General features: G+C 51.2%; 1 protein-coding gene across 4 annotated transcripts in view; it reads left to right on the top strand.

Annotated features, from left to right (window-relative positions):
• Positions 1 to 22,779, top strand: part of Slco2b1 (solute carrier organic anion transporter family member 2B1) — a 51,790-nt gene extending 29,011 nt beyond the window's left edge. For all 4 annotated transcript variants that reach the window (XM_023716663.1, XM_004632584.3, XM_023716665.1 and 1 more), the window contains 7 exons: positions 7,789 to 7,891; positions 12,724 to 13,081; positions 15,779 to 15,944; positions 18,461 to 18,624; positions 19,913 to 19,977; positions 20,274 to 20,394; positions 21,224 to 22,779. In XM_023716663.1, coding sequence (XP_023572431.1) covers positions 7,789 to 7,891; positions 12,724 to 13,081; positions 15,779 to 15,944; positions 18,461 to 18,624; positions 19,913 to 19,977; positions 20,274 to 20,394; positions 21,224 to 21,404 — 1,158 coding nt within the window. In that variant the 3' untranslated portion in view covers positions 21,405 to 22,779. The remainder of the gene's footprint in view (positions 1 to 7,788; positions 7,892 to 12,723; positions 13,082 to 15,778; positions 15,945 to 18,460; positions 18,625 to 19,912; positions 19,978 to 20,273; positions 20,395 to 21,223) is intronic.
• Positions 22,780 to 25,623: the final 2,844 nt, after the last annotated feature.

The following is a 25,623-nucleotide window of genomic DNA, read 5'->3' as shown; positions in this document are numbered from 1 at the left end:
GGGAAGCCTGTTCAGGGGCAGTGTTTCACCGGCAGCGTGGCCCGGAAGGGTTCCACTACCCCTCCTCCCTTGAGCGCGCTCTGCCTCCTGCTGCCCTGCTAGGCACTGCTTCTCCTCTGCCATGCGCTCCGTGTACCACCCTGCCTTGGTGCTAGCTGGGCCTCCACAATCGGTGAGCCAAAATAAACCTTTCTTCCTTTAAGTTGCGGGTGGCAACAATGAGAAAGTAACCGAGACTTTCTTCCAAATCCTCTCTAGCGCGCATTGTCTTTCTTCTTTTCCTATTAGAGTGAGGTGACATGTCACTGGGGCTCTTATTTGCTTTTCCACATCTTGCTCCCACTCTACTCCAGAGTTTGAGGCAGCTTACACCAGACTCGGGATAGTAGTAGCAACACAGTAGGAGTTAGGCTAACAGTATTACCACCTCGGTGCCATTACTGTTCTAGGGTCTTTGTAAGGATTATCTCACATGATCTTTCTATCTACCTCCTCAGCAGATGCACTTACTACAGAGTTACAAAGAAAGTAAGCAACCAGGTCATGTGGCTAATAAATATTGGAGATGAGATTCAGTCTCAGGAAAACCCACTGCAGGACCTGGGTTAAGTCTGTTAATCAAGATTAAAGGGCTGGGGAGATGGCTCAGTGGAATAAGCGCTTCCCTGGCAAGTGCAAGGGCCTGAGTTTAATCCCCAGTTCCACAAAAAAAAAAAAAAAAAAGATTAAAAAGCAGGAAAAATATAAGATCAAAAGACTAGTAGGATACATATGCTGTAAAAATTAAAATGTAAAGGGCCAGCCATATAGCTCAGTGGACTAAAGCACCTGCTTAAGCAGCATGCAGCGGCTGGGGTTTGATCCCCAGTGTGCCGTGCCAGCCCCACCCCCAGGGCGTGCTGAGACTTAGATCGAGACTGGGCACAATGCTGCACACCTGTAACCCCAGCACTTGGGAGGCTGCAAACAGGAGGATCACTACAATCTGATCTATGTAGTGAGATCCTGTAGACCCTGTACTAAATACATTTAAAAAAAAAAAAAAGAAAGAAAGAAAGTGTAAATAAAACCAAAACATGATAGATACTGTGAAATAGGAAGAAATTGTTCAAAAGGAAAAGGGAAAGGGTGTGGGGAGGAAGAGAAAAGAAAAAACATGAGGGAAAAAGGATAATGGAAGCGAAGCTCATAAATGAAGAGGGGAAGAGGGGTTAAAGGGAGGGAAGGGGAATGGTGAGAAAAGAAACTAAGATATCACGCACAGGTGTAAGTTTCCTATAATGAATGTGATCATGCGTATATCTAAGTTTTTCGGTTGGCACAGTTAGGCCACTTCCTTGGCCTGGACTTCTGATAACAACGGGGAAAAGAGGCGTACCCAGCTGCAGGATCTCGCTGAAAGCTGGCCAGAAGCGCGCTCCATTCCTCTCCCAAGCGCAGCTCTCCAGTCGCTCTGCTCGAGCTCTCTTGGCACAGATGACCCGCCGTGTGGCTGCTTCCTATGGCACTATGAGGTGGGAGCTGAGGGTTACCCACCAGAATTGACCCTGGCTCTGTGGGACTGCAGGCCAGGGCCGCAGGCCTTCGGGGCCTTGTCCTGCAGGCTTGCAGCAGTCAGCACAGAGCCCCAGGGGTGGAAGTTCTAACAGCCCCTAGCCCAGGGCTGCTGACCTGGGCAAACCGCAGTCCAGATGGGTATTCCAAGCCCTGCTCTGAACAAAAACACGATGTTTCCTGTTTCTGGAAGTTGCTATTAGTCAGCAGTCCTTAAAACAGATGAAGGCTGAGAACAGGAAATCTACAAGAACACAGGGAACAACAGCTAGGGACAGTTAATTCCACTGATACCACAGAATAAAGCTCTATTCCCTTAGTCTGGCCCTAGTCCTCTAAATTCTGTCTCCATCGCACCTTTTGCCCCAGTTGCTGCCCTGGCAAACAAAACACTTGTTGTAGTCAGGTCGTTGTCCCCATTGCCTGCCCCAGTGACCGGCTCCTCTGTGCTGTGTCCCAGATCTCCTCTCCCTTCCTGTCTCCTGAAAACCCAACCTCAGCCCTCCCCACATGCCTTCCCCAGCGCCCAGGGCCTACAGATCTGTCCCTTCCCTCCTGTCTCAATTCTCTTTTCCAGTTTAGGACAGAGAACCTGGGCTTGAGAGCCAGCTCATCAATAGCTGCCTGGAGGTATTTTCCCCTTGGGCCCTCGTTTCCTCTTTCGTGAAACAGAAGTGGTAACAATGCCTGCACCACACAAATTGCTGTACCAATTAAAGGACCTAGTGGGTGTGAAAGGGACATGTCAGCCATGTAGGGCTGCACAGGCAGGAGCCAATAGCATTGCAGTTGTGTCTATGTTCACCTGGAATCAGATTCTGCTTGGCTCTCAGGGGTGGGCTTGCTGCCTCCTGATAGGAAATGTGGAGACCTTATCAGTCCGCCCCAGCCCCTCCTGCATTCCTCCTGGCACAGCCTCTAGTGTAGCACCCTGTTCTCCTCAGCTGTCCTCCTCACACCACTGTGATGCCCCTCCCTGACCACTCCATGGGGCTGAGACCCAGAAAGGAGCGGGGAGACTCCCTAATTCTCAGGCAACATGGCCAGAGAAATATGTGAACCACGTAATTCTAAATTTTCATATTCCAATGTTGACCCTATAGTAAGTAGAAAAATTAACAGAGAAAAAGTTTCAATTTCTCACACTTAAGTCTTCAGAACACGATGCATATTTTACACTTGTGGCATATGCCAGTTGGTTCTAGCCTCGTTAGTCCCAGAAGCTGCCTCATCCGGTAGTGTGGCCCCACTGTATAAATGAGTAACAGATCCAGCTGCCTCACCCGAGGATAGCTGGTGCGATTTCAGGCCTCTGAATTCTGTTCTGCGCCTGCGCTCCTGGCCCACAGGGCGTAATGGGTAAAGCACGGTTTTTCTGCTGGGACAAGCTTGAGCTCAGATCTTCGCTCTGCCACGTTCTAGGTATGTGATTTGGAGAAGCTGCCTACCTTGGAACTTGTTTACTCACCAGTGAAAAACATATGGCTCCTTCCTAATGCACTAAGGCGTACGTGTAGCCTGGGTCGAGCGCTCACGGCCTGGGGAGGTCCTGAGGAATCTCCCTTCTGCCAGCTCCCTGGGCGGCTCTGTGAGCATTGCCGATCTCTAAGCACTCGGCCTGGGAGCCCCCTTCAGCGTGGTAGCATCTCCTCTTGCGGCTCTTACTTTTCTTCCAAGAGCCTGGCACTGACTACAGCCACCCTAGTTCAGAGCCACGTCTCCCTGTCTAATATGTATTTATCTGATACCTGCGATTTTGCCCCAGGCTCTGAGTTAAGCACTGGGGTTTCAATAGAGAACAAGATATGTAAGTAGAATTCCTGCTCTTGCGGACTCAGGGTGCAGCAGGGAAGACAGATGTGGTATAAGGTTTGACTCAGACTTAAATGTATGCAAGTTCTTTATTTTCTCTAAAAATCAATTTAATTCCTACTCTGAATGCCCATTCAGTCAGATCATCCAGGAGCTCAACTTCCGTCTTTCTTACCAAGGTGGAGGAGCAAAGGCCCTGGGGTCTTACCTAGTGCCCAGGTGCCAGGGTGGCCTCACCCCCAGCCAGATGTCACCAGCAGCAACCATCTCTAGACTCTATGGCAATGTGCACCTGTCATCCTGGCCATGTGGTGTCCCTCAGCATACTTGGAGCAAAGAGATCTTGGTGTAGCTGGGAACATGAGGCCCCCAGCTCTTAGCTGGGCCTAGAGCCTGCCCGATACAAGTGGCCTGTGTCCACGCACCCTATGGCAAAAAGCACATGACTCCCCACTGCTATGCAACCCATAGGCTGCTTAACGCCTGCCTTCTCCTCCTCCTCTTCCTTTTCAAGTTTCAGTTGTAAGGAGAACGTTCTCTTCCCCTCACCCTCTTTCCTCCATCCTGAAACACCCCAGAGAATTCTCTTGGTGGACTCAAGCTTTGGAAATAGAAGCTGGAAAGAAACCTTGCAAAGAATTAGCACTTTCCGCCCAGCCACAAACCTCCCTGGAGGCCAGGAGATCCAGAGCTCCATCCCTGATGTAACTGGGGGGCGGGGGGGGGGACACGGAGTCAGAGACAGAGACAGAGACAGAGAGAGACAGAGAGAAGCAGAGAAGCAGAGAGACAGAGACAGGGAGACAGAGACAGAAAGACAGGCAGACAGACAAACAGAGAGACAGAGACAGAGAGAAGTACAGAGATAGAGAGACAGAGAAATGGAAAGGGAAAGGTCCAAGAGAGGGAAACATGTAAGAATTTTTTTTTTTTTTTTTTTTTGGTGGGCCAGGGATTGAATGCAGGCCCTTGCGCTTGCCAGGGAAGTGCTTATTCTACCAAGCCATCTCCCTGCCCCCAAGAATGAATATTTGAATGAACTTGCTGGGACAGACAGGGAGGCAGAAGATCTGGAACAGAGATCCCCCAGAGGAGGCTAGGGAGTTTCCAAAATATGAGAAAACCCAGCATTTGCCTCATGAGGCTCCTGACAGAAATGATATGTGAGGAGCAAAAAGTGTCAGACCCTGACAGCGTAGGGACTACAGGACCTCAAAGTGACAACATAGGCAGACAAAAGGTGGAGCCAGGAGAGCTCACGGAGGCTCCCCAGGCCAGTGGATGTTGTCCACCATACTGCACCGGCTTCCAGCTGTGGGCAGCTGACTCCCTCCCAAAGCAGCTGGCTCTAGTCAGCTCTTTACTCGGGGTTACATCTTCTTCCACAGAATTTGTTGCTGCTAATTCTGACCTCAGGGTGCATAAAAAACATAATGAAAACAAAGTTAGGAATATAGCCCAGTGGTAGAGCCCTGGGTCTAATCTCTAGTACTGGAAAATACACACACACACACACACACACACACACACACAACCACAGAGTAATGAAATCAGACCCCACTCCATCACTCATACTCCAAGGGCCCTGCATCAGTAACAACTTCCGTAAGCCTAACTTCCTCCTCTAAAAAGTATGCATGGGACAGGCCCTGCTCCCCAGCGTTTCATGTAGAGGACTGTAGGTAGCACGGTCCTGGCATGCGTTGTCCTCATGGCTGCCTTCCAGGCAAACACTGGGCTCAGGCATAGCTGTGCTGCTTGGCTGTTGTGTATTGAAGTTAAGTTACTTCACTTCCATGTCTCCATTTTGTAATGTGAACAAGAAAACCATGATTTCTGTGTTAGTCGTTTGAACAGTATGAAAGTCCAAGGAGAGAGTGCTTAGCAGGCATCAAGCAATCTCTTCTTTCTTAGTGCACACTTGTGATAGGTCATACAGACATTTATTGTGAGAAGTTGGTACATACACAATAGCACATTGTAGTTCTTTTTTTTTTTTTAATGTATTTAGTACAGGGTCTCACTACATGGCTCAGACTCAGTGATCCTCCTGTTTTCAACCTCCCCAGTGCTGGGACTACAGCACGTGCCACCGCACCCAAACTCGGTTGCCTCCTTAGAACACCCCAGGGCAGCACTGGCATGACATGCAGGGCCAGGGATCAAACCCTGGTCCCTGCGCTTGCCAAATCAGGTGCTTAGTCCACTAAGCTAGCTCACTAGTCCTGTAGTTCGTTCTTTCTTTCTTTTTTCTTTCTCTTTCTTTCTTTTTTTCTTTCTTTCTTTCTTTCTTTCTTTCTTTCTTCTGTATTATTTTAGGGAAGGGTCTACAGGGCGTTAAGGGTCTCACTACTAGATCAAACTCATAGTGATTCTCCTGTTTACAGCCTCCCGAGTGCTGGGATTATAGACGCGTGCCATCACGCCATCTCAATCACCGTCTCAGCGCATCCCAGGGGCGGGGCCGGCATGGCAGGCCCGGGAATCAAACTCCGGGCCCCTGCACCTGCTTGCATTTGTAGTTCATTTTATCATTCCCTTCTCACTCTCTCTCTTCTTTCTCCATCTCTAAATTCCTCTCCTATCTGTAAAACGTCCACTTCCCTGTTACCTATCATCTGTCTTTAATTTTGCTCTTTAAATTATTTATACTTTGGTGTCCTGATGAAAGAGAAACTACTTGGTATGTAACCTTCTGTGTCTGGTTTATTTTTTCCCTTTGCGTTATTGTTCCACGGTGCATCTGTTTTCCTGCGTATGACTCAGATGTGTCTGTCCGTAGGGCAGAAGAGTACTCCGCGGTGTCTGGACACCACCTTTTCATCGTCCATTCATCCGTGACAGACGTACATGCTTTCTCTAGATTTCACTGTTTACGGTGAGATGTACTGCTGTAAACATGTATCATTGTAATACAATGTCTTTAATTCTTTCAAGAAGCTATGCAGAAGAAATATAGATGGATAGGATAGAATTTCAAGTTTTTAAGAGCCCTCCATACTGATTTCCATGTGATTATATTAGTTTACATTCCCAACCAAAATGTAGAAGGGTTCATCTTTCCCTATAACTTCATGAACATTTCCAGTTGTTTTTTTCCCTCTTTTTGAGTTCACAATGACAACTGTTCTTTCTAGACTAAGGTAGATTCTCTATTGCTATGACTTGCATTTTTCTAATATTCAAAAGAAATGAACATTTTTTCATGTAGGCCATTTGAACTTCTAGGAAGTCTATTCTTTTCAGCTATTCATTTTTTTTTTTTTTGATTGAGTCTTTTTTAGGAGGTGCCTACATTTTTTAGTTCTTTATATATTCTAGATATTAATCTTCTGTTTGAAGTCTAGCTGGCAAAAATTTTACCCCTTCTGTAGGTTGTCTTTTCACTGTCTTATCTGTTTCTTCTACAGTGCAGACGCTTAATACATATGATCCCATCTGTTGGTTTTTGGTGTTATTTCTTATACAATTGGGGTTCAGGGCTTTGCTTATGCCTGTGTCTTTACGAGTTTTATCTTTCTATGTTCCAGAAGATTCCATGTTTCTGTTTTAATATGTAGGTCTTTCATACCACTTTTCATTATTTCCTTCCTTCTTTCTGACACCCAGAACATGCTGATTGCGCCCGCACATGCGAGTCTTCTCCTCCCTAGCTCTTCCTCTGGGAGCTGTGCGAGGCTGTCCTTAGCTGGCTGAAGGGTTCACACCACCGTCCTCGGTCATCTTCTTGCTCAGAGCCCAGAGACGAGTGCAGCCTCAGGGTTTAGCCTGACTTCCTAGAGGAGGGAGGGGCTGCTGTTTCTGACCTTCTCCCAGCTTCCTTCCTATCCCAGCAGACAGCGAAGAACACGACTGGCGTGAAGAGCCATCCCACCCCACCTCTTGTAGGCACAGCTCACTCCCAGGAGGTTCCTGCTCCTGGTGGGTCTCCAGGTGATGGCTGTCATGAGTGACATAATAGTTAAAGATAGGGGTGTAAGAGCCATCATGGTAGTGACGTTGGTAGTGGTGGTAAAAGTGGTAAAGATGATGTCAGTGGTGGCAGTGATACCACATGGTGCCGTTATTCATCATGAATAAACTGATCACTTATTCAGAACATTTGTGATACAAAGGAAGATGATATTTAAAGTAACAGGAATCGTAATGATAGAGGTGGTCATAGTGATGATTTGAATAGTAATGTTAGTGACTACTGGGATGCTGGTGATTGTGATGATAAAGTTTAATCATAAGAATTTTGTTTCCTCTTTCAAAACCCCCTGTTCAGTACCTTTAGGGCCAAGAACCAATGTAACACTTGCTGGTCCCCATTGCCACCTGACAAAATCCCTTTTCCGTGCTCCTCTCACCCAGCCCATAGCTGTCTCTGAGTAGCACCTCTGGCATTCAACTGACTGCCCTGGGTGTATGTCTCCCCAGGTTGAGGACTCTCCCTCTGAACAGAGCCCTGGGGAGTCCTCAAAGAAGCAAGATAACCCAGCCCAAGTGGCAGCAGACCTCACTGTGATCCAGTTCATCAAAGGTAAGTGGCCGTAGGCCAGGGTTGAAGAAGGCAGGTCAGAGGTACCACTGAGGAGGCTGTACAAGGCCCAGACCTCGCCTACCTTTCTTCTTTAATGATAGATAGATAGGTAGGTAGGTAGGTAGGTAGGTAGATAGATAGATAGATAGATAGATAGATAGATAGATAGATAGATAGAGATATTTTAATTTATTTACTTGGTACAGGGTCTTATTACCCAGCTCAGACTCATAGTGATCTTCCTGTATCAGCCTCCCCAGTGCTGGGATTACAGGTGTGCTACCATGCCCAGTTTCAGTGGCTGGCACAGCATGCCCAGGGTTCTGGAGCTGGCAAAGCATATGTTACCAGGAATCAAACCTGGCTCCTTGCATTTGCCAGGCAGGTGCTTAGACCACCCAGCTATCTCCTCAGCCCTTTCCTGCCTTTCTTGATGACAAGCCCCTCAAAGCATTGTGAATTCCTGTGAATCTTTGCTCATGTAGTCCTATCTGAAACATTTTTCTTATCCACTGAATTTGTCCTTGTCGCTGTGTTAGCTTTTTGTTGCTCTGAAGAAAAAACTTAAGGGAGGAAAAACTAGTTCTGGCTCATGACTCAGAGGTTTCGGCCCATAGTTGCCCAATTCCATGCTCTAGGCTCATACGACAAGGCAGAATGGGGTGGCAGAGTAAAGTGCTTACCTCGTGGGAGCTAGGAAGGAAAGGGGGCAGAGGGAAGGCCAGACAGACCAGAGACAGAAGCTGAGAGGCCAGGGATAAGATGTATGTATTCTTTCAAGGCCTGGCTCCAGTGACCTGCTTCATCCATCAAGGCCCCACTTCCTAAGCCCATTCAGCTATAAACCAATCACTGGAAACCATTGATGACATTAGTATCTTCATGATAGGCCAATAGAGATCACACCCCCAACCCAGAGTCTTTGGGGAGCACTGCATATTCAAACCACACTGTCCCTATAGGTCAAGGGCAAGAGCCATGCTGCCTACCACCATGCCTGGCTCTCCAAGCCAACAGCCGCTGCCCTCCCTCCTCTCGGTGCTCGCCCTCCCAGCTTCTACATCAGCTCTCATCTGTGCCATGTCCTTGTCCAGCCCTTCCCCCACATAGTACGCTGCTGACGGTCATGCCCTCTGCCCTTCTCCTCCTACTCAGCACTGACCCTGAGAACAGAGGCCTCCAGTAAATAAATATTTGTTCAGTTTCCAGGCTGCAGCATAGATGAAGAGATCCCTGAGTTTTAGCTCTGGATCTCCATCCTTCTGTAGGCCTCATTGTACCCTGTACATTTTCTCAGTACAGGGAAAGGTAGACTGCAACGTAGAAGAGTTTTGCAGCTCTGATCCAGAGACAATGAACTCAGTCAGTATCCCAAGTCCCTGTGGGACCAGAGCTCACCTCCATGAACATTTATTGAGTGTTAGGCTCCTGAAAAGCACCAAATGGCACATCGAAAGACATAGTACTGAGGCCTGGCCCACATCGACTGGTGTACAATCCTGAGGCGTTACTTTACTTTTCTAACCTGAGCTTCCTCATCTGAAAGATTGGGTCAACGATCCTTGTTGTGCCATGCCCAAGATCTATTGTGAGAATCAAGTGGGGTGAGGTATACAAAGTCCCGTATGCTGCTTAAACAGCCAGCTTCTGTAAGCTTCATTTACTTCCATGACCATCGATGCTACTGTCCTCATTGTGGCCATACCCCAGATGTAAGCAGAGCTGCCTCTGGCTCAGGATGGTGCTTATCTTCCACTGAGGACTTTTGCAACAGGAAAGAATTGGCCCCAATTCCTGGAAGAGGTTTTCAAGACTTAATGCTTCAGTATCAGTAATAAAGTCCCCCATGTGCCAGCATCCCCAGCAAAGCAAAGCCTGGACTCCATGGGGCCATGGCTGGAGGGAGGGGTTGGCCTCATGAACTTAGGTCACCCCAGCGGCTGGAAGCTTCTGCACACTGCACCAGGAAGAGCTTATTAATCACTGCTTTGGCTCCTGCCTAGAGAGACGCTGGAATCAGTCGCTGAAATTGAATCTTAGAGTGGGTGTTCTAGATCAGCGATAGCTGCAGTTTCTATAGGCTCCTTCAGGAGACCAAGGCAGGGCTGACCACAGGTCCTGTAGCTGCTTGGACATCTAGGCTTCTTCTGAGCTCCAGAAGGGCCAGTCTGAACCTAAGGCCTGGCTTTGACCTCTATGAACCAGGGGAGAGGTAGAAGCTCTTGACTCACATTGCCCTAAACTAAGGAGGAAGGAACCTGGCCTCTGAGCTGACTTGTGAGGAAGACATAGTTGCTGACTGCAGCAGGCCCTAGTTTGCCTGATGGGGAGACATCATGCAGGGCTGAGGAAAGCCTTGTTTTATGGGAAGACTTGCCTGTGAGCTGGAAGCAAGCCCTGGAATTACCCTTCAGGTAACACCATCTAAGCAAATTGCATAGCCCTGCCCTCCAGGAATTTTCCATCTGTCCTGGAGAAGGCCATGGATGCCAAGGAGAGTGGAGGAGGGCTGCACAGTACACTGCAGTGATTCGTGCAGCAGGAAGGAGCCCTGTGAAGCCAAGCTGCCAGGGAGGGCAAGGTTGAGGGGGAAGAGGGGGCCAGGAGGATGGACTAAGGGTCAGCAAACCCACGGGAGTCCTGGGTGAGCCCTTGCCTCCCTGAATGAACTTGGCATGTCCCTGCCCTTCCCTGGGCCCCACTTGCAGTGAAGGCATCCATACTAGTTGGGCAAAGCTAGATTGAAATCCCCCGGTTTATATGAGGAATCAGGGGTGCAGGAAACTGCAGCAGCTACATGAAGTGAGGACCAGGACCACACTATTCAATTTCAAATTCTGGCTGGATACATGGCATATGTGGCAAGGGATTAGGGACAGGAGGCAGGCTTGGAACACAAAGAAGGGGGAATTCCACAGCCCCAACCCCTGCCTGCCCCACCTAGACCGTTTGTCTTTATTTCCTGGCTTCTAAGAAAACAGCTCCTGGGATGGCTAAGCCCAAGGTTCTAGATGATTAGCTGGTTCAGACATGCACTAAGGACAGACAGAACTCCTCTCCCATGGGAGAGGCCCTGGTCCTGCCACTGCAGAGACAGGAGGTGTGGCCCACTGGCCCAGAGGACCCTTATGGCTTCCTCTCCCTGCGGCCCAGTCTAGCAAATGGTTGACTGCTTCTAAAAAAGGCTTTTGCCCTCTCCCCCACAGCTGCCCATCACTTTAGCTTTACCTACTGTAGGCAGAAGCATGGCTGTCCTTTGGTGACAGTGGGGTAAGGTTCAACATGCCCTTGAACATCCACTGTGCTGTCCCTACTAATGTGGGAACTGGGACTCAGAGAGAAGGGACTCATCCAGCCCTGTGCGCCCTTCAGGGTAACAGGTTTGTGTTCAGAGCGCTTCCCTGCCCCAGGTGCATCTCTCCACTGCACCCACTCTGTGGGTCCCAGCTCTCCTCAACCCTGGACAGCCTCCCAGCACCAAGTCTGCCCAGCTTACACCTTCTCTGGAGCCCTTAGACTCTGCCCTAGATATTTTGACATTTGGTCATATATTAATCTATATATCCATCCATTCATTCCTTCATTCCACAAACACTTACTGAGTGATTATGATGTTCCAGGCTTGAAAAAGTCAGCAATTAACACAGAAAATTAATTAATTAATTAATAAACCTCACTCTAAAATTAAAATAGGTAGAGTGCCAGGCATGGTGCTGTATGCCTGTAATCCCCAGAACTTCAGAGACTGAGGCAGGAGGATGGCCCTGAGGGGTGTGTGTGTGTGTGTGTGTGTGTGTGTGTGTGTGTGTGTGTGTGGCTGGCTCAGCCCTGGGGCAGGGCTGGTATGGCATGTGTGCTGGGGATGGAACCACAGTCCCTGCATACTCACCCAAACTTGCCTAAGCAGGTGATTTAGACTGCTGAGCTATCTCACCGGCCCCCTTGCTGGCTACAAAGTTAAGGACCTGGCTGAAATACAGAACAAGACCTTGCTTCAAAAGAAAAGAAAAGTAAAATAGGTGGGGTGACCTAAATGAATGAAATATGTTGTCTGTTAGCTACATTACTCTAGAAAAAAAAACTAGGAAGGGGAAATCAGGGTAGGGATGCAGGGCTGGTTTGAGGGCACAGAACAGAGGTCCCAGGTCTGGTTGAGAAAGAGCTACATGGGCCAGAGAGACAGCTCAGTCCATTCCCTCTGGTCCCTGCCTGGCAAGTGCAAGATCCCAAGTTCAATCCCTGGTAAGGCAAAAAAAAGCTACAGGACATGATGAAAAGACCTAGTATGGGGAGAATTAAATGAGAATGAGTGAAATAGAATCAAAAGGGAGGTATGAAACAGAACCATATGGATGTGAGCAGAACTGAATAGAAATAAACACATTAGGCTGGCCAGATAACTCAGCAGATTAAAGCGCCTGCTTAGGCAGATGCAGGGACCAGGGTTCAATCCCCAGTGTGCTGAGCCAGCCCCACCCCCGGGACATGCTGAGACAGTGATTGAGACTAAGCATGGTGGTGTGTACCTCTAATCCCAATGCTTGGGAGGCTGAAAACAGGAGGATCACTATGAGTCCAATCTGTGTAGTGAGACCCTGTAGACCCTGTACTAAATATATTTTAAGAAAGAAATAAACACTTTGAATAAATCTGATTCAAAGCTGTGAAAGAATTGAATGGAAAGGAGTCAAATGGAGTGGGTTAGAACTGGATGCAGTAGAATCAAACAGGATGAGGTAGGAGGAGTAGAAAGAACAGCTGAATGGAACAGGGCAGGGTGGGCAGACTCAGGTGCTGTGGCTCCCTCTGATTGCTGCTCCACCTGCCCACAGTCTTCCCCAGGGTGCTGCTGCGGACCCTGCGCCATCCCATCTTCCTGCTGGTGGTCCTGTCTCAGGTGTGCATGTCATCCATGGTGGCAGGCATGGCCACCTTCCTGCCCAAGTTCCTGGAGCGCCAGTTCTCAGTCACAGCCTCCTTCGCCAACATGCTCATTGGCGGGCTCACCATCCCCACGGCCATCGTGGGCATCGTGGTGGGGAGCAGCCTGGTCAAGCGCCTCCACCTGGGGCCCATGCGCTGTGCAACCCTTTGCCTGCTTGGGTCACTGCTGGCACTGGTAGTCAGCCTGCCTCTCTTCTTCCTTGGTTGCTCAGCCCACCAGATCGCAGGCATCACTCTGCAGCCTGGGTGAGTGGAGGGGGCAGGGTGGGCAGGCCCTGGGCAGAAGTCTATTCAGGGGCACCCCTGCCGCACTCTCAGCTCCCTGGTATCTCCCTCCCCTGGCTCACTCCCAAGCAAAGGATACTCTCTCTGGAAGGCTCCAGTGACCCAACAGGTACAGCTACAAGGGGCACAGATGGAACTTAAAGGCCAGGAGAGCTCAGGCCTGTGGAGGGCTGGAGGCCAAGGCAGGACAAAGCCCCCCGTGCGTGGAATCTGCAGGTCCCTGAGCCCTGTGTGCCCGGCTTGAGTGGGACAGAAGCCAGGTCACAGCAGACAGGACCCAGCCCGGTCAGAGGCTTTTGTTCCCAGGCAGAAGTTAGGCCTGTCCAGAAGCAAATAAGCTCCATCCCTGGAGACCTGGGGTGGGAGAGCGGCTGAACCAGGGTTGGGCAGCCCCTTCATGGAGACCACAGAGAATAGGTTGGCACAGACCGAGGGTCTGAGATTCTTGGCTCTACGGTTCTGTGCCCCAAACATTCCAGAATTCTCAATCCTTGTTCCTAAAGCAATGCCATGCCTACACCCTCCTGGAGAAAGGTTCTTGATGTTTCCTTCCTGCCCTTGTGCAACAAGCAGACCCTCTCCCCTTAGGAGCCTTTTGGAGAAGTTGGAAGTTCCATCCCAGCTCTTCCCCAAAGTAATCTTGCTTTTCTTGAAAACGAGCCCAGGCTTAGGTTGGCCTAACACATGGCTGAATTTCCGTCTCCTCTCTTCCACCTACTCCTTGGCGTCCCCTCACCTGGGGCTCCTTCTGCATGGCTGCAGGCCTGGCTCAGGGCCAAGGCCCCCCTTATAACCTTCCCCACTCTTGTCTCCCTCCCTTGTCCCCTCTCCTTTTCTGGAACTGGGAGGCAGCGTGGCCACCTACAGCTATGGCCTTGGGAAGTCCCTAGCCTGAGGAGGATGCAGGTCTTTCAGTGATCTTTTGAGTAAAAAGTAAATGGGTATTTTACAATTTTGCAAGTACATAGGAAAAATGAGGCTGCCCATCTCTTCTTCTCCCTTTCTCTCATGACTTTGGCTGCTCATCTTTGTGCTCATCCACGTTTTTGCAATTAATTTATCAAGCTCCAAGTCCTAATTCTCCGAAGAAATTTTCAGGGGCCAATGGAGGGGGGCAAGAAAAACCTTGCATTTGTGACACAGACAATGAACAGAGGGACTCCTATGTGCCCAACCCCAGGCCCAGCATTTCCCTCTTACATCTTTTTGAGCCTCCTTCTGCCCATTTTACAGAGAAGCATCATGAGGCTTAGAGAGGTGAGGTCACCACCCAGAGGGCAGAGCCTCAGCCATCAGAAGCCCCACAGCTCCATGTGGTCAAGGAGAGAGGAGGGGATGAGGAAAAGCCCTCATTGGCTCTTATATTCTTGGTCTTCCAGCTGCTGGCAGAAGGCTCTAGAAAGTGCCTCTCCTCTGGCAGGTCTCCCGGGTACAGATTCCTGATGGCTCCATAGCTCAGTCAGTGCCAGCCTGTGCCCCTTCCCATGGAAGCCTCACACCAGGAGCATTGTCCAGTGGGGGGAGGGGACAACTGTTCTGATGATGATCTTGATGATCTTTGTCCCCACTCAGAGGGGGAGAAGGGACCCTGGCCCTAAGCAGGGAGGAGCTCACCTCTGCCACATGCCCCTGTCCCTCCCCCAAGCTTCCTAAGGCCATCTTAGCAGCTTCCCCTCCCCCAGCTTCTCTAGCCCTTGCCAACCTCCTGTGCACAGAGCTGAGAGTATGCCAGCTTTCGAGGCCCCCCAGGCAGCCCATGGTTCTGCCAAGTGCCCATCCTAACATCCCAAGACCAGAGGAGAATGCCTGAGTTCCCCTACTATTCCCCTCCCACGTGATGTAGCCCTGGCACCCCGTGACCCTGTGCCAGCCTCTCTGGGTCTCTGCTCCTGGCAGGTGTGCTGTGCTGTGCTCCCCCTTGCATGAAGCCAAGTCATCATTGTGTCCCAGGGGCCACCTTCCTGATGCCAGGGTGATCTGCCCCCTCCAACTCAGCCTCTTTCTGACCTCATGCCTCCATCCACCCGTATCTTGCCCTGGCCAAGTAGGCAAGGCACCCTAGGATTTGAGAGCAGTCCCTCCAGAGGGAGGCAGGACTGAATGCCGTGAGCAGGATAGTGGGTAGGGCAGAGGTTGTGAAGCTGCAGCAGCAGGGAGAAAGGAACCCTAGCCTCGCCAACAGACAGGAAAACTGAGGCCCACAGAGGCACAAGCAGGCTGGAGATCCCACATCTGGTCAGGTCCCCTGGCTGAACCCCCATACATGTCTAAACTTTTCTGAGAAGAGGAAGTAGCCCAACTCCTGGAAGGAAAGGCCTCTTCATCTAAGCTCCAGGAGGAATTTCCCTAGATGCCCTACTCAAGAGCCACTGCTCCCGGTGATGTTTGCAGAAGCAGCTCAGAGATGTGCAGGGCTCAGGGCTGGCAGGGCACTCAGCCTGTGGCGGGACTCCCCGCTTCTGCACGAAGGACCTCCGGAGCTCGGCCCTGCCCCCTGCTCACACTTCCCCACCGGCAGGGCAGCCCAGGCAGTGAAGCCGTCCTGGACCGCAGGAGTAGTTCAGGATTCTGGGCGCCGCCCACACTCTGGGGTGCGAGCCCCGCTGCCGGCCTGGGGGAGAAGAGCCAGGCCAACCCTCCTGCCTTGTCTTTCGCCAGCACCCAGCCCGGAGTGGAGCCATTTCCGGGCTGCATGGCACCCTGCTCCTGCTCCGTGGATGGCTTTAATCCCGTCTGTGACCCTGGCGCCGGTGTGGAGTACATCACACCCTGCCACGCTGGCTGCACAGCCCAGGTTGTCCAGGCGGACCAGGATAAGAACAAGGTGAGGCGGGCTTCTGCTGCAACCTCTGCCCCCAGGGCTCAGGCAGAACATACTGCAGCTCATTACACTGATCTCGTTTCTCCACTCCCTGGAGGCCCCTAAGCGCTGAGCCCCCTGCCGTGGGTCCTCAGCCCGCTCCCCTCCCCCCTCAGGCCGCACCCAGCACCTGGCAGAGAAGAGGGACTGAGTGAAGGTTTGTCAACTGACTGGGCTTGCACCAGCCTCCTCCCTGCTCTCTCTTCTCATGCACTCTGCTCGGCTTCTTCCACACTACAGCCTCAAGTGTGAGAGCACACGCGTGATCCTGTCAGGCCCCTCCTCAACCCAGCCATGGCTTCCAGCTGCTCTGCAGATAGAGTCCTCAGTCTTTCCCTGGTGTTCAGGGCCCTTCCTTATCTGACTCTTGCGTGTGCGTGCATGTGCGTGCATGTGCGTGTGTGTGTGTGCACACGTGCGTGTGTGCGCGCGCATGCGCACAGGTATCTGTCCAAGCTGTTCCCCCTGCTTAGAAATCACTATTTCCAGGTCCTAATCTACCCATTCATCTTCAAAGATCTGGAAAAATGCTGCCTCCTTGAAGCCTCCTGGGGCCCTCAGGGTGGGCTGCCTCCCTCCATCCTTGTCTATGACCATAGGGACCACTTCTTCCCATCAGCACCCTGGGCTTGCTACAAGTGATCTCCTCTTCCGCCTTCTCTGCAGACTGCTGGGAGCTAGATGGGCTCCCCTCTCCCAGCCCAGGCTGGCAATGAAAGCTTATTGAGGAAATCATGTCCTACATCTGCCAACAGAAGGAAAGAGTGAGACAGACAGTGACAGAGGGCAGAGCTCCAGAGAGAGAGCAAGAATGTTTGGAGGCATGGAGTGAGACAGGCCTGCAGGGCCAGCGACAGGCAGAGGCCCCTGGAGATTTCAAGTAGTCATTCCTACTCACCCCACTGTACAGATGGAAAGTGAAGGCCCAGGAAAGGACTAAGCAGTGCTGAGAGTCTTATGCCGGGGCTGGACCTAAGCCAAGGTTCTGAGTGGTGGAGGATGTAGCTCAGGAGTGGAGTGGTTGACACCACTGGTGCAGTAAGGCCTAATTTCCAGCAGCACAAAAATAAACAGAATTTAAAAGCTAAAATCCCTGAGGCTCTGTTCCCAGCCCAGCCACCCTTTGGATGGGCTGCAGAAGCTTCAGTTTGCTGCACTATCTGGATCGGGGGCAGCTGAGACTGGGTCAGCACCCAGGGCCCTCAGGCGGACCCAGAACCGTCTCTTGCCACGTGTGCCTCCTCGGGCTGCCTACAAATGCCCTTTCATGAGGAAGGGTTGATCCACACCTGGCACAGCTGTGTTCAGCAACAGAGTGAGGGACAGATGTGGTAGCTGGCAGGATCTCAGGCTCTCTGGCTGGGGCGGAGGAGAACTCTGCAGGAGACACAGAGGCAGCTGGAGAGGCTGAAGGCAGTTATGGAGGAACTTGCCATGATGGGGATCAGATGCGTGTGAGCGAACGACCCAAAGACCCGGAGAGGAAAGTCTTCAGCCTTGGTGGCATCCCAGTGCCTCTCCCTTGAGCCAGGACCAGTAGCAGGAGTCCCCTGACCTTGAGGAATTTTTCTATTGCCTGTCCCCCTGCTGTATGTGCAGGTCACTTAGTCAGTAAGCCAAGGCCCAAAAGCCACTTGTCCTGCAGTGTGGATTGGTGTCTGCCTGGTTCACACACACAGCAGCTCCACAGGGCACCAAGAGAGTGTCAGCTGCCAAAGCTTAAGTGTCTCCTCTCCTTCCTCTGTCTTCACTTGTCCTCTCCTCTCCTTCCCTTCTCCTCTCCCCCTCTCCCTCTTCTCCCTTTCTTCCTTTAATCTACCACCTGGATTACTTCAAATCCAAATCCCTTTACTCATCCACCCCAACTCACAAGCGGTTCTTTGTGGGCCTCCCCACCCAATCCATCCTCCAAGCCACTGCCAGGGCACATGTACCCAGGACCACCAGGATTCATTTCCACCATGCCTAAAAGCCCTGCGAGCAGATAAGCCCAATCCTTGCCTCCATTGGCAGCACCAGTGGCTATAATGCACAGGTGAGAAAAAGAAAGCTCTTTGACAGAGAAGTAAAGCCCAGGCTCCTGGCTTGGCTTTGCTCCTGACACATGCCTGAGAGTGCTGGTGACTGGGCTTCCTCTTAGAGTCTTTGGCTGGAGGCTTTCCCTTCCACCAGAGACTGGACACAATCCAGTACAGTGAGGACATTCCCTTGCCATCAGTATGTACCGTGTGGGGGTGGTGCTCCTCTGGTCCCTCTCCCTTATCACTGTACCTCTCTCCCCCATGGCTAGAGGCCTGGCTCAGCCCACAGTGTGCAGGGCAGCCTGTGTCCAGGCACCTGCCCAAGCCACCCACACTCAGTTCCACTTCAGCTGGCAGTGGGCCATGGGACACCTTGGGAGCCTTTTCCTGGCTCAGGCCCCTAGCAGTTGCCTCTTTGGAGGCTCTGAACCCCTTCTCCCCTTCTCTCCTCCTCCCTAGGTTTTCTATAGCAACTGTAGCTGCGTAGCTGGGGGAGGCCCTGTGTCTGCCGGCTCCTGCGACTCTGCCTGCAGCCACCTGGTGCTGCCCTTCATCCTGCTGGTCAGCTTGGGAGCAGCCCTGGCCAGTGTCACCCACACTCCCGCCTTCATGCTCATCCTAAGGTGACAGCAAGGGCAGGGTGGGTGCATGCCAAGAGGTCCTCAGCCATGGCCAGGACAGTCCAAGGGGGAGTTGGAGGAAGGAACACACAAGTGCCCTGGTCCCCCCATGACCTGCCAGGTGCCTTCCGTACCCTAACTTCATCCCCTGGAAACCTTCTGAGCCATCTTTTCCCCACCTTGAAGACAAAAAGACAGAGGCTCAGTCAGTTCGGGCACTGTCCCCAGTCATATAGCAAGTGCTCCAGGAAGAGCTCAGGCTCTTGATCCTGTCCCTGCCGTCTTGGGAGGGGAGGCTACACAGTGTCATCCCCAAGTGAGACCATCACACAGTAAGGAAGAGGGGAGCTCCCTACCCTACCCACAATGGCTGAGCCACAGAGGTGTATCCAGGGAGCAAATGACACCCCTGTGGGCCCAACCTCCACGCCCTTCAAGGCCACAGCACCTATAAGTGCTTACTGAGCACCCAGCCCATGCGGCTGCTACTTCTTGGTACAAGATCTTCCCAGCCCCTGTTCTGAAAGTGTTGCTGGGTCTCACAAGTTGCTGCCCAAGTCCAAGTCCAAAGTCAGGATCCCCTCGGATAAGGGAGACATAAGAAGACCTCCAAGCAAGATAACTCCAATCTGCTAGGCTTATTCCATTCAGCATCTACTTTCTAGAAAATCAAAAGGGAATGGAGCCCCTGAGACAATTAGAAGACATGGGAATCTATGAAACAGGGTGACATGTGAGAGAAAGAAGGGGATCAGATGTCACAGGAAGCTAAGAATACAGACTGTGGACAGCATGAGTCCCAGCTCTGCCTCTGAGAGCCACGGGACCTTGAAAGTCACTGAGCCTGTCTAGGATCAGTCTGCTTACCTGTGAAATGGGGCGAGTGTTCTCCCTCCCTCCTGGGAGGTACAGTGTAGAGCTGCTGAGACAATAGGAAGTGCTCCTTAAGCACATGCCACTATGTCACAATAGTGGCAAAGCTATAACAGGAGCTGACTGTCCCTGCTCCAGCCTTGCCAAGTGTAGGAGGAAGAAGAGGATTTGGTGGAACCAGGGAGCAGGGAAACAAGGGAGATGTCCGTGGTGGGGAACATAGGGAAGTGGTACAGGACCGTGATGGCCAGTGGATGTGGGCTCTACAGGTTGAGAAGGGATGGAATACAGGGCCTGAGCCCCTTGGCTGGACCCTCAGGTTGGGAGAGGGGACAAGGACAGTGGGAGAAGGGCATGGGGAGAGTCCATACTGCTGCGTGGCCCTCTCAGTCCTCATGTCCCTGTTCCCTGCTTTTAGGGGAGTGAAGAAAGAAGACAAGACTTTGGCCGTGGGCATCCAGTTCATGCTCCTGAGAGTCTTGGGTAAAGAGCCTGGTTGAGCCCCAAGGTGGTGGTGATGGGGGCCCAGGTACCCACTGTGTACCAGACCTGGGGGCCACAGGCCTGACCTTGGGCTAATAAATATGGGGGCAGCAGGGGTTTGGAAGTGGCTGGGCACATAGAAGGCATGCCACCCGATAGAGGGAGGCTCCCTGTGGTACGTGGTAAGGGGCTAGCTGAAGGCCAGATCCTGGGCCTGTAGCCTGGACCCCTCGAGCACTTGCAGGGAGGCTGGGGTTCTCCCAGCCTCCCTAGCCCCTGAGCACCACCTCCCCCAGCCTGGATGCCGAGCCCTGTGATCCACGGCAGCGCCATTGACACCACCTGCGTGCACTGGGCCTTGAGCTGTGGGCGTCGCGCTGTCTGCCACTACTATGACCTTGACCTGCTCCGAAACCGGTGAGACCCTGGCAGGGGCTGTGGGAAGGGCACTGTGGAACCCACAGGACCCCGGCAGGGCACCAGTGGGGAAGCAGGTGAGCGTGCCTGCCTGGCAACAAGTGCCATTTCCAGGGCTGAGCTTACCAGTCCTGTGAGCTAGACAGCTCTACTCTTTCAGATGAGGAAAAGGAAAGCTAAAGTAGGGAGCCCAAAGTCACCCAACTAACCACTGACACAGCTGGGCCTGGTCTGCAAGCTCGCTGATGACAGAGTGGACTTCAGGTCCTGGGGAGATTTGGGAGCATCCCAGCTGTAAGACACGGTAGAGGCTGGGAGAAAGCCCTATCCGTCTGAGGCCCAGTCTACGCATCTGTACACCAGGCAGCTCAAAAGAATTTGAAGGTGTAGAGGCTGCTGGTGAGGGGCGAATGTGGGAAAGACTTGTTAGCCAGGCCAGGGGCAGAGAACAGGTCACTTCCAGCTCTGAGGACACAGTTTCCATGGGCTTGGAGGGGGGGACACTTCCTAGAAAAGAAAAAGTCAAAGGGCCTTGGCCAGCTAAGCAAACATAGAAGCTGTGTTCCTTGTAGGGGTGAGGTCATCCCAAGGCACCTGTCAGGCCCCTGAGTCTCTGAGAGAGACTTAGAGAAAGCCCGAGCCTTATCACAGCCAAGGACAGAGCAGGGGAACATGACCCTTCTGCACAGCTTCCAGCCCCACAGGGGTCAGTGACCCCCAACTCCAAGTGTCCTCCTGTACAAGTGTCTACTGATGCTCAATGCCAACTCAAGGACCTCCAGGCTCTGGATCTGGGGTCCTCATTTCACAGCCCCCTGTTCTTCCTCAGGTTTGTTGGCCTCCAGTTCTTCTTCAAAACTGGTTCTCTGGTGTGCTTCGCCTTGGTTCTGACTGTCCTGAGGCAGCAGAACAAAGAGGAAGAGACCAAGGCAACTGCGTCCAGCCCTGGCCCACAGCAACAACTGCTAATGTCAGGGCAAGACAAGAAGCCAACGGATTCCAGTGTGTGAGCTGTACTGGTACTCACCCTGGCCAAGAGTGGCAGGCACAGTGGTAGCTGCTCAGGGTCCCTGCCCAAGACTGATGTCAGGAACACTGTTCTGCATCTGGCTCCACCACTAAACTGTGAGGGACTTAGCACACCCCTCTCCCTGGGCCTTTATTTTCCCATCAGAACCAACGGCTTGAGGAGGTTGTATTGATTGACCACTTCTGAAGCTAGAGGGTCTTCCCAAGTCCTCCCCCAGCAGCCAGCTGACCCCAAATCGAGTTTTCTTGGCTGGGGCCCTAGGTTAGAGAAATGGACCAAAGCAGACCAGGCTGTCCTCGATCTGGCGCACCCTCCCTGAGCCTCAGGTCGCTCCTCTGCAAGGTGGGAGTGAACTCACCAGCTTGCAGGTTCATTCAGCTGTGACCTGTCCCTTTGGCGCCCCCTGGAGGCTGTGCCCAAATCTGGCTTTAAATTAAGAGGAGCCCCACCAAGGAAAAGGAAGCTGGGTTCCCCATCAGGACGTCCCAGCCTGGCAAAACCCTGGAGTAAAAGCTTGGTATAGAGCCTTGCCAAGTAACTCCATGGAGGGAGGGGAGACTCCCTCTTGAACTCAGGAAGTCCCAGCTCAGGCAGCCACAGTTTGGGGGTGAACCCCAGCACCTGCCTTAGAGGCCCTAGAGTGGAAGAGACCCAGCCACACACACGGGCAATTTTCAACTTCAGAGACGAAACATAATTGCTATCTCTGCATTGTCAAGATCTCACACACCTGACAAGGGGCCACTAAAGACTCTATGACCTTTGTGAATAGAATCTAGTTCCCGCTTCTCTTTTCCAATGCCTAAGTCCCTGGCACAGGTCCTGTGTAGACAGTGTGCAATGCCATGAGGTTCAAGTTAGTGATGACCTCTGGTTCCCAGGGTGCTGCCTGATCCACTGCTATGACAGGCCTTGTCTTGTTTTCTTCCCAGTCTTGTCTGTCCTGGAGGGTGTCTCCTAATCACTCTCAGTTCTATCCGTCGTCGCCTGTACCCTGGAGCCTGTGCCTTGGGAGGCACCACCCTTTGAGCTAGAGCTGATGGCACCCTGTGCCCAGCCTTTCTGGGTGAGGGCACGTATGGCTCTTGGCCTCTGGGAAGTTCCCAGTGCCAGAGTGCTGGGGCTTTCCCGTGTGAAAGATGAAGGAGCAGAGAGGTCTAATTCCTAATGCATTCTACTGCTTAACTGTAAATGTTTAACAAATATCTGAGCCTGTATTTGTCAATACCAAGAATTTCAAAGTCGCCTCCAACAAGACGTGGTTTCAGTAGGTTTATATTCCTTCTCCTTCCTTCTGTTGCCCAGGTTTTGCAGATATAATTTGGAATTATAGTTATGGCTTATTATTCAATTTATTCTTGTGTAATGTCTCTTCTACTACAAAAATCCTTTCTTATAAACTGCATTAGAGGTTTGCAACAACCACATTATTTCCAGTTATTCAGATTTAAATTTTACTGGGTTCATTGCTCACCATTATTTCTGGTATATTGCATCCTTCCCTCACTTTATATTCTGGGCTAATTTTCATTTGGCTGGGTTACTTCCTTGAGTCATGGTTTCAAAAATGGAAGGAGGTCATGGGGCTAGGTCTTCACCTTTCCAAATTGTTTTACATTTTAGAGACGAGGAAACCAGCTCAGAAAGGATGAGTGACTCGCCTAAGACCACACAGAAAGCAAGTAATGGAGCCAAGGTTGAGTCCAGATCTTGTGGGAAGGAAAGCTAATACAATTTGAGGAAGACTTCTTTAAGAAAAGGACTACAAAATTATGTATACAGGTTGAGTGCCCTTTATCCAAAATGCTAAAAATCACTTTGGCGTTTAGGATTTTTTTTTTCATATTTTGAAATATGTGCATATATGAGATATTTTAGGGGTGGGACCTTAATCAAAATGCAAAGTTCCCTTATGTTCCATATGCATCTTATACACATACAGTTCAGTGTGCTTGTGTTTGACAGAAGCCCATGAGAACAGATATGGAATTTTCCACTGATAGTACTGTGTTGGTGCTCACAAAGTTTCAAATTTTGGAACATTTCAGATTTTAACTTCCTGATTAAGGATGTTCAACCTGTACACAGTTAGGTGAGAAAGTGAACACTTACCTAGAAGCAGAAAAAGAAATACACCACATAATCCAAGAAAATAACATTTTTTATTACTTGCTGCAGTTAGTTTTCTTTTTAAAAAAAAAAAATGCATTGTTTTTCAGGATGATTAAAAGAATTTTCTGACCTCTGTTCAAGGAAGAGCCTACAGAATCTCCATCTGTGAGCTTGCTGTCTTCCTCCCCCGTCCCAGGGAGTTTAGAAGGTGCCACTAAGTCTCCCTGCTAGATGCTAGTGGTGGTGAAGTCTAGCAGAGGCAAGGACAAGGTGACAAGCCCTGACATCCTGGTGCCCTGCCTGAGTTCCTGTTGCTTGTAACACATGCTGGGAAGCTGCAGGGCAGACAGAGGCCCCTCGGGAGCTAGGAGCCAAGAGCCATGACTGGCATCACCCAGGAGTTGGGTGACAACGGGGGTTGGATGACAACCACATTAGGGATCTGATTAAAGACATAGACTCTCCATTTAAAGTTTTAATTTAAAAGACCACACCTACACGAATGTGCACAACTGCAAACAATTTTAGAGACTGAGGACTTGTTGAAGCGCAGGGGGGACATTGCCTAAGAGTCCGCCATCCCAGATCAGAAACCCTGCATGGAGGGGAAGGCCAGAGCCAGGGAGGCAGTGCGCAGACCTCGAGGCTGCCCCTTCTTCACAGCACGGCCCTGCACAATGGCTGCATTCCTCTGTGCGCTCGGTTTCTTCACCTCAGTGTGAAGCTAAGTGGGCCTTGCCCTGTCTCCCACAAGTTTGCAGACAGTAAGACACCATGCTTGCTCCCAGAACAGCACCTGATGATCAGGATCTGTAAACTTCCTCCCCTTCTCCCATCCCTGAAGGAATCTAAGGAGCACATGGAGTAGGGGTGGGGAGGGGCAGGAAATATAGAGTGGGAGGCCCAGCGCCTTTCCTTGCCCCTGCCGCAGCCCCGTTGTCCCCTAATCTCTCCTCCACTGTCAGCCAAGGCTCAGCTGGCCCAGTCTTATCTCTCTCTACAGCCAGCTTGGGATGCTTTTCTCCCCCAGATTTACATTTTTATTGATTTTCTTTCTCCCTTCCAGAAGTCCCTTCCTTCTGCTTCCCCCTTGCCTATAAATTGGGCTCCCCTCAGGAAAAGGCAGTTCTGGGCTAGGTGAGAAGTAATGACTCAAAGATGGCTTCATTTCCCATTCATTCATTCTTCCCCCCACTCAACCAGCCAAGGTATCCTACATGTCTGCTCTATGCCTAATGCTGACACTGCCGGGGACACAGTCATGCATCAGGACAGCCTGCTTTCAGGAGATTCCTCACACAGACAGGCTCACTGACTAGGAACACATGCACAAGTAGTCACCCAGGGACGGGAACAAGAGAAAACCATGGCTCTTTCTGGAAGAGCAAATAGCAGAGCTATTAAAGATAAGGTACAGGTTCCTCAGGTGGAGAAGAGAGTACCAGGCAAGGGAGAGAACAGAGTGAGCACAGAAAGAGAGCACGGGATGCCTGAAATATGACAACAAGAGCATCCATGTGTGTGGGACAGTCAGGAGAGACGAGGAGACCAAGCCTTGAGTTCCCGCTGACGACTTTGGATACCTTCCTGAGGACAAAGAGAAGCCCTTGAAGCATTGATTGATGGATTATTTCATTGACTGGTTATTTTAAGCAGAGAGTGACATGACAAGATTTGTGTTTTAGAAAGGCAGGTGGCTGCACCATGGGGGCCTTGAGTGGAAGAGAGAAGCTAGTGACTAGTAGCTCAGTCGGGAGGCAGGTGCAACATTCAAGAGAAGCAGGAGCCCTTGAACCAGGTCAGGAGTGGCGGCACCCTAGAAGTGGAACATCTCATCTGAGTCTTGAAAGATGAGTAGTAGGAAAGCGCCCAGTGGAGAAGTTGGGAAGGGTGTTCAGGCTAAAGAAACTGCAGAGATAAAGCCTCAGCACACAGAACACTCTTGGCAGGCTGAGGAAATTTCCATTAGTTCTGTAGGGCTGCGGCATGGCTGAGGGTGAAGCTAAAGGGGTAGGCCTAGGCCTTCAATAATGCTCAGTTGGGGGCTGGGGAGATAGCTCAGTAGAATAAGTGCTTGCCTGGCAAGC

Source organism: Octodon degus, unplaced genomic scaffold (genome assembly GCF_000260255.1).
Source record: "Octodon degus isolate 3935 unplaced genomic scaffold, OctDeg1.0 scaffold00049, whole genome shotgun sequence".
Classification (NCBI taxonomy): Eukaryota; Metazoa; Chordata; class Mammalia; order Rodentia; family Octodontidae; genus Octodon; species Octodon degus.
This window is presented reverse-complemented; position numbering and strand designations above follow the sequence as displayed.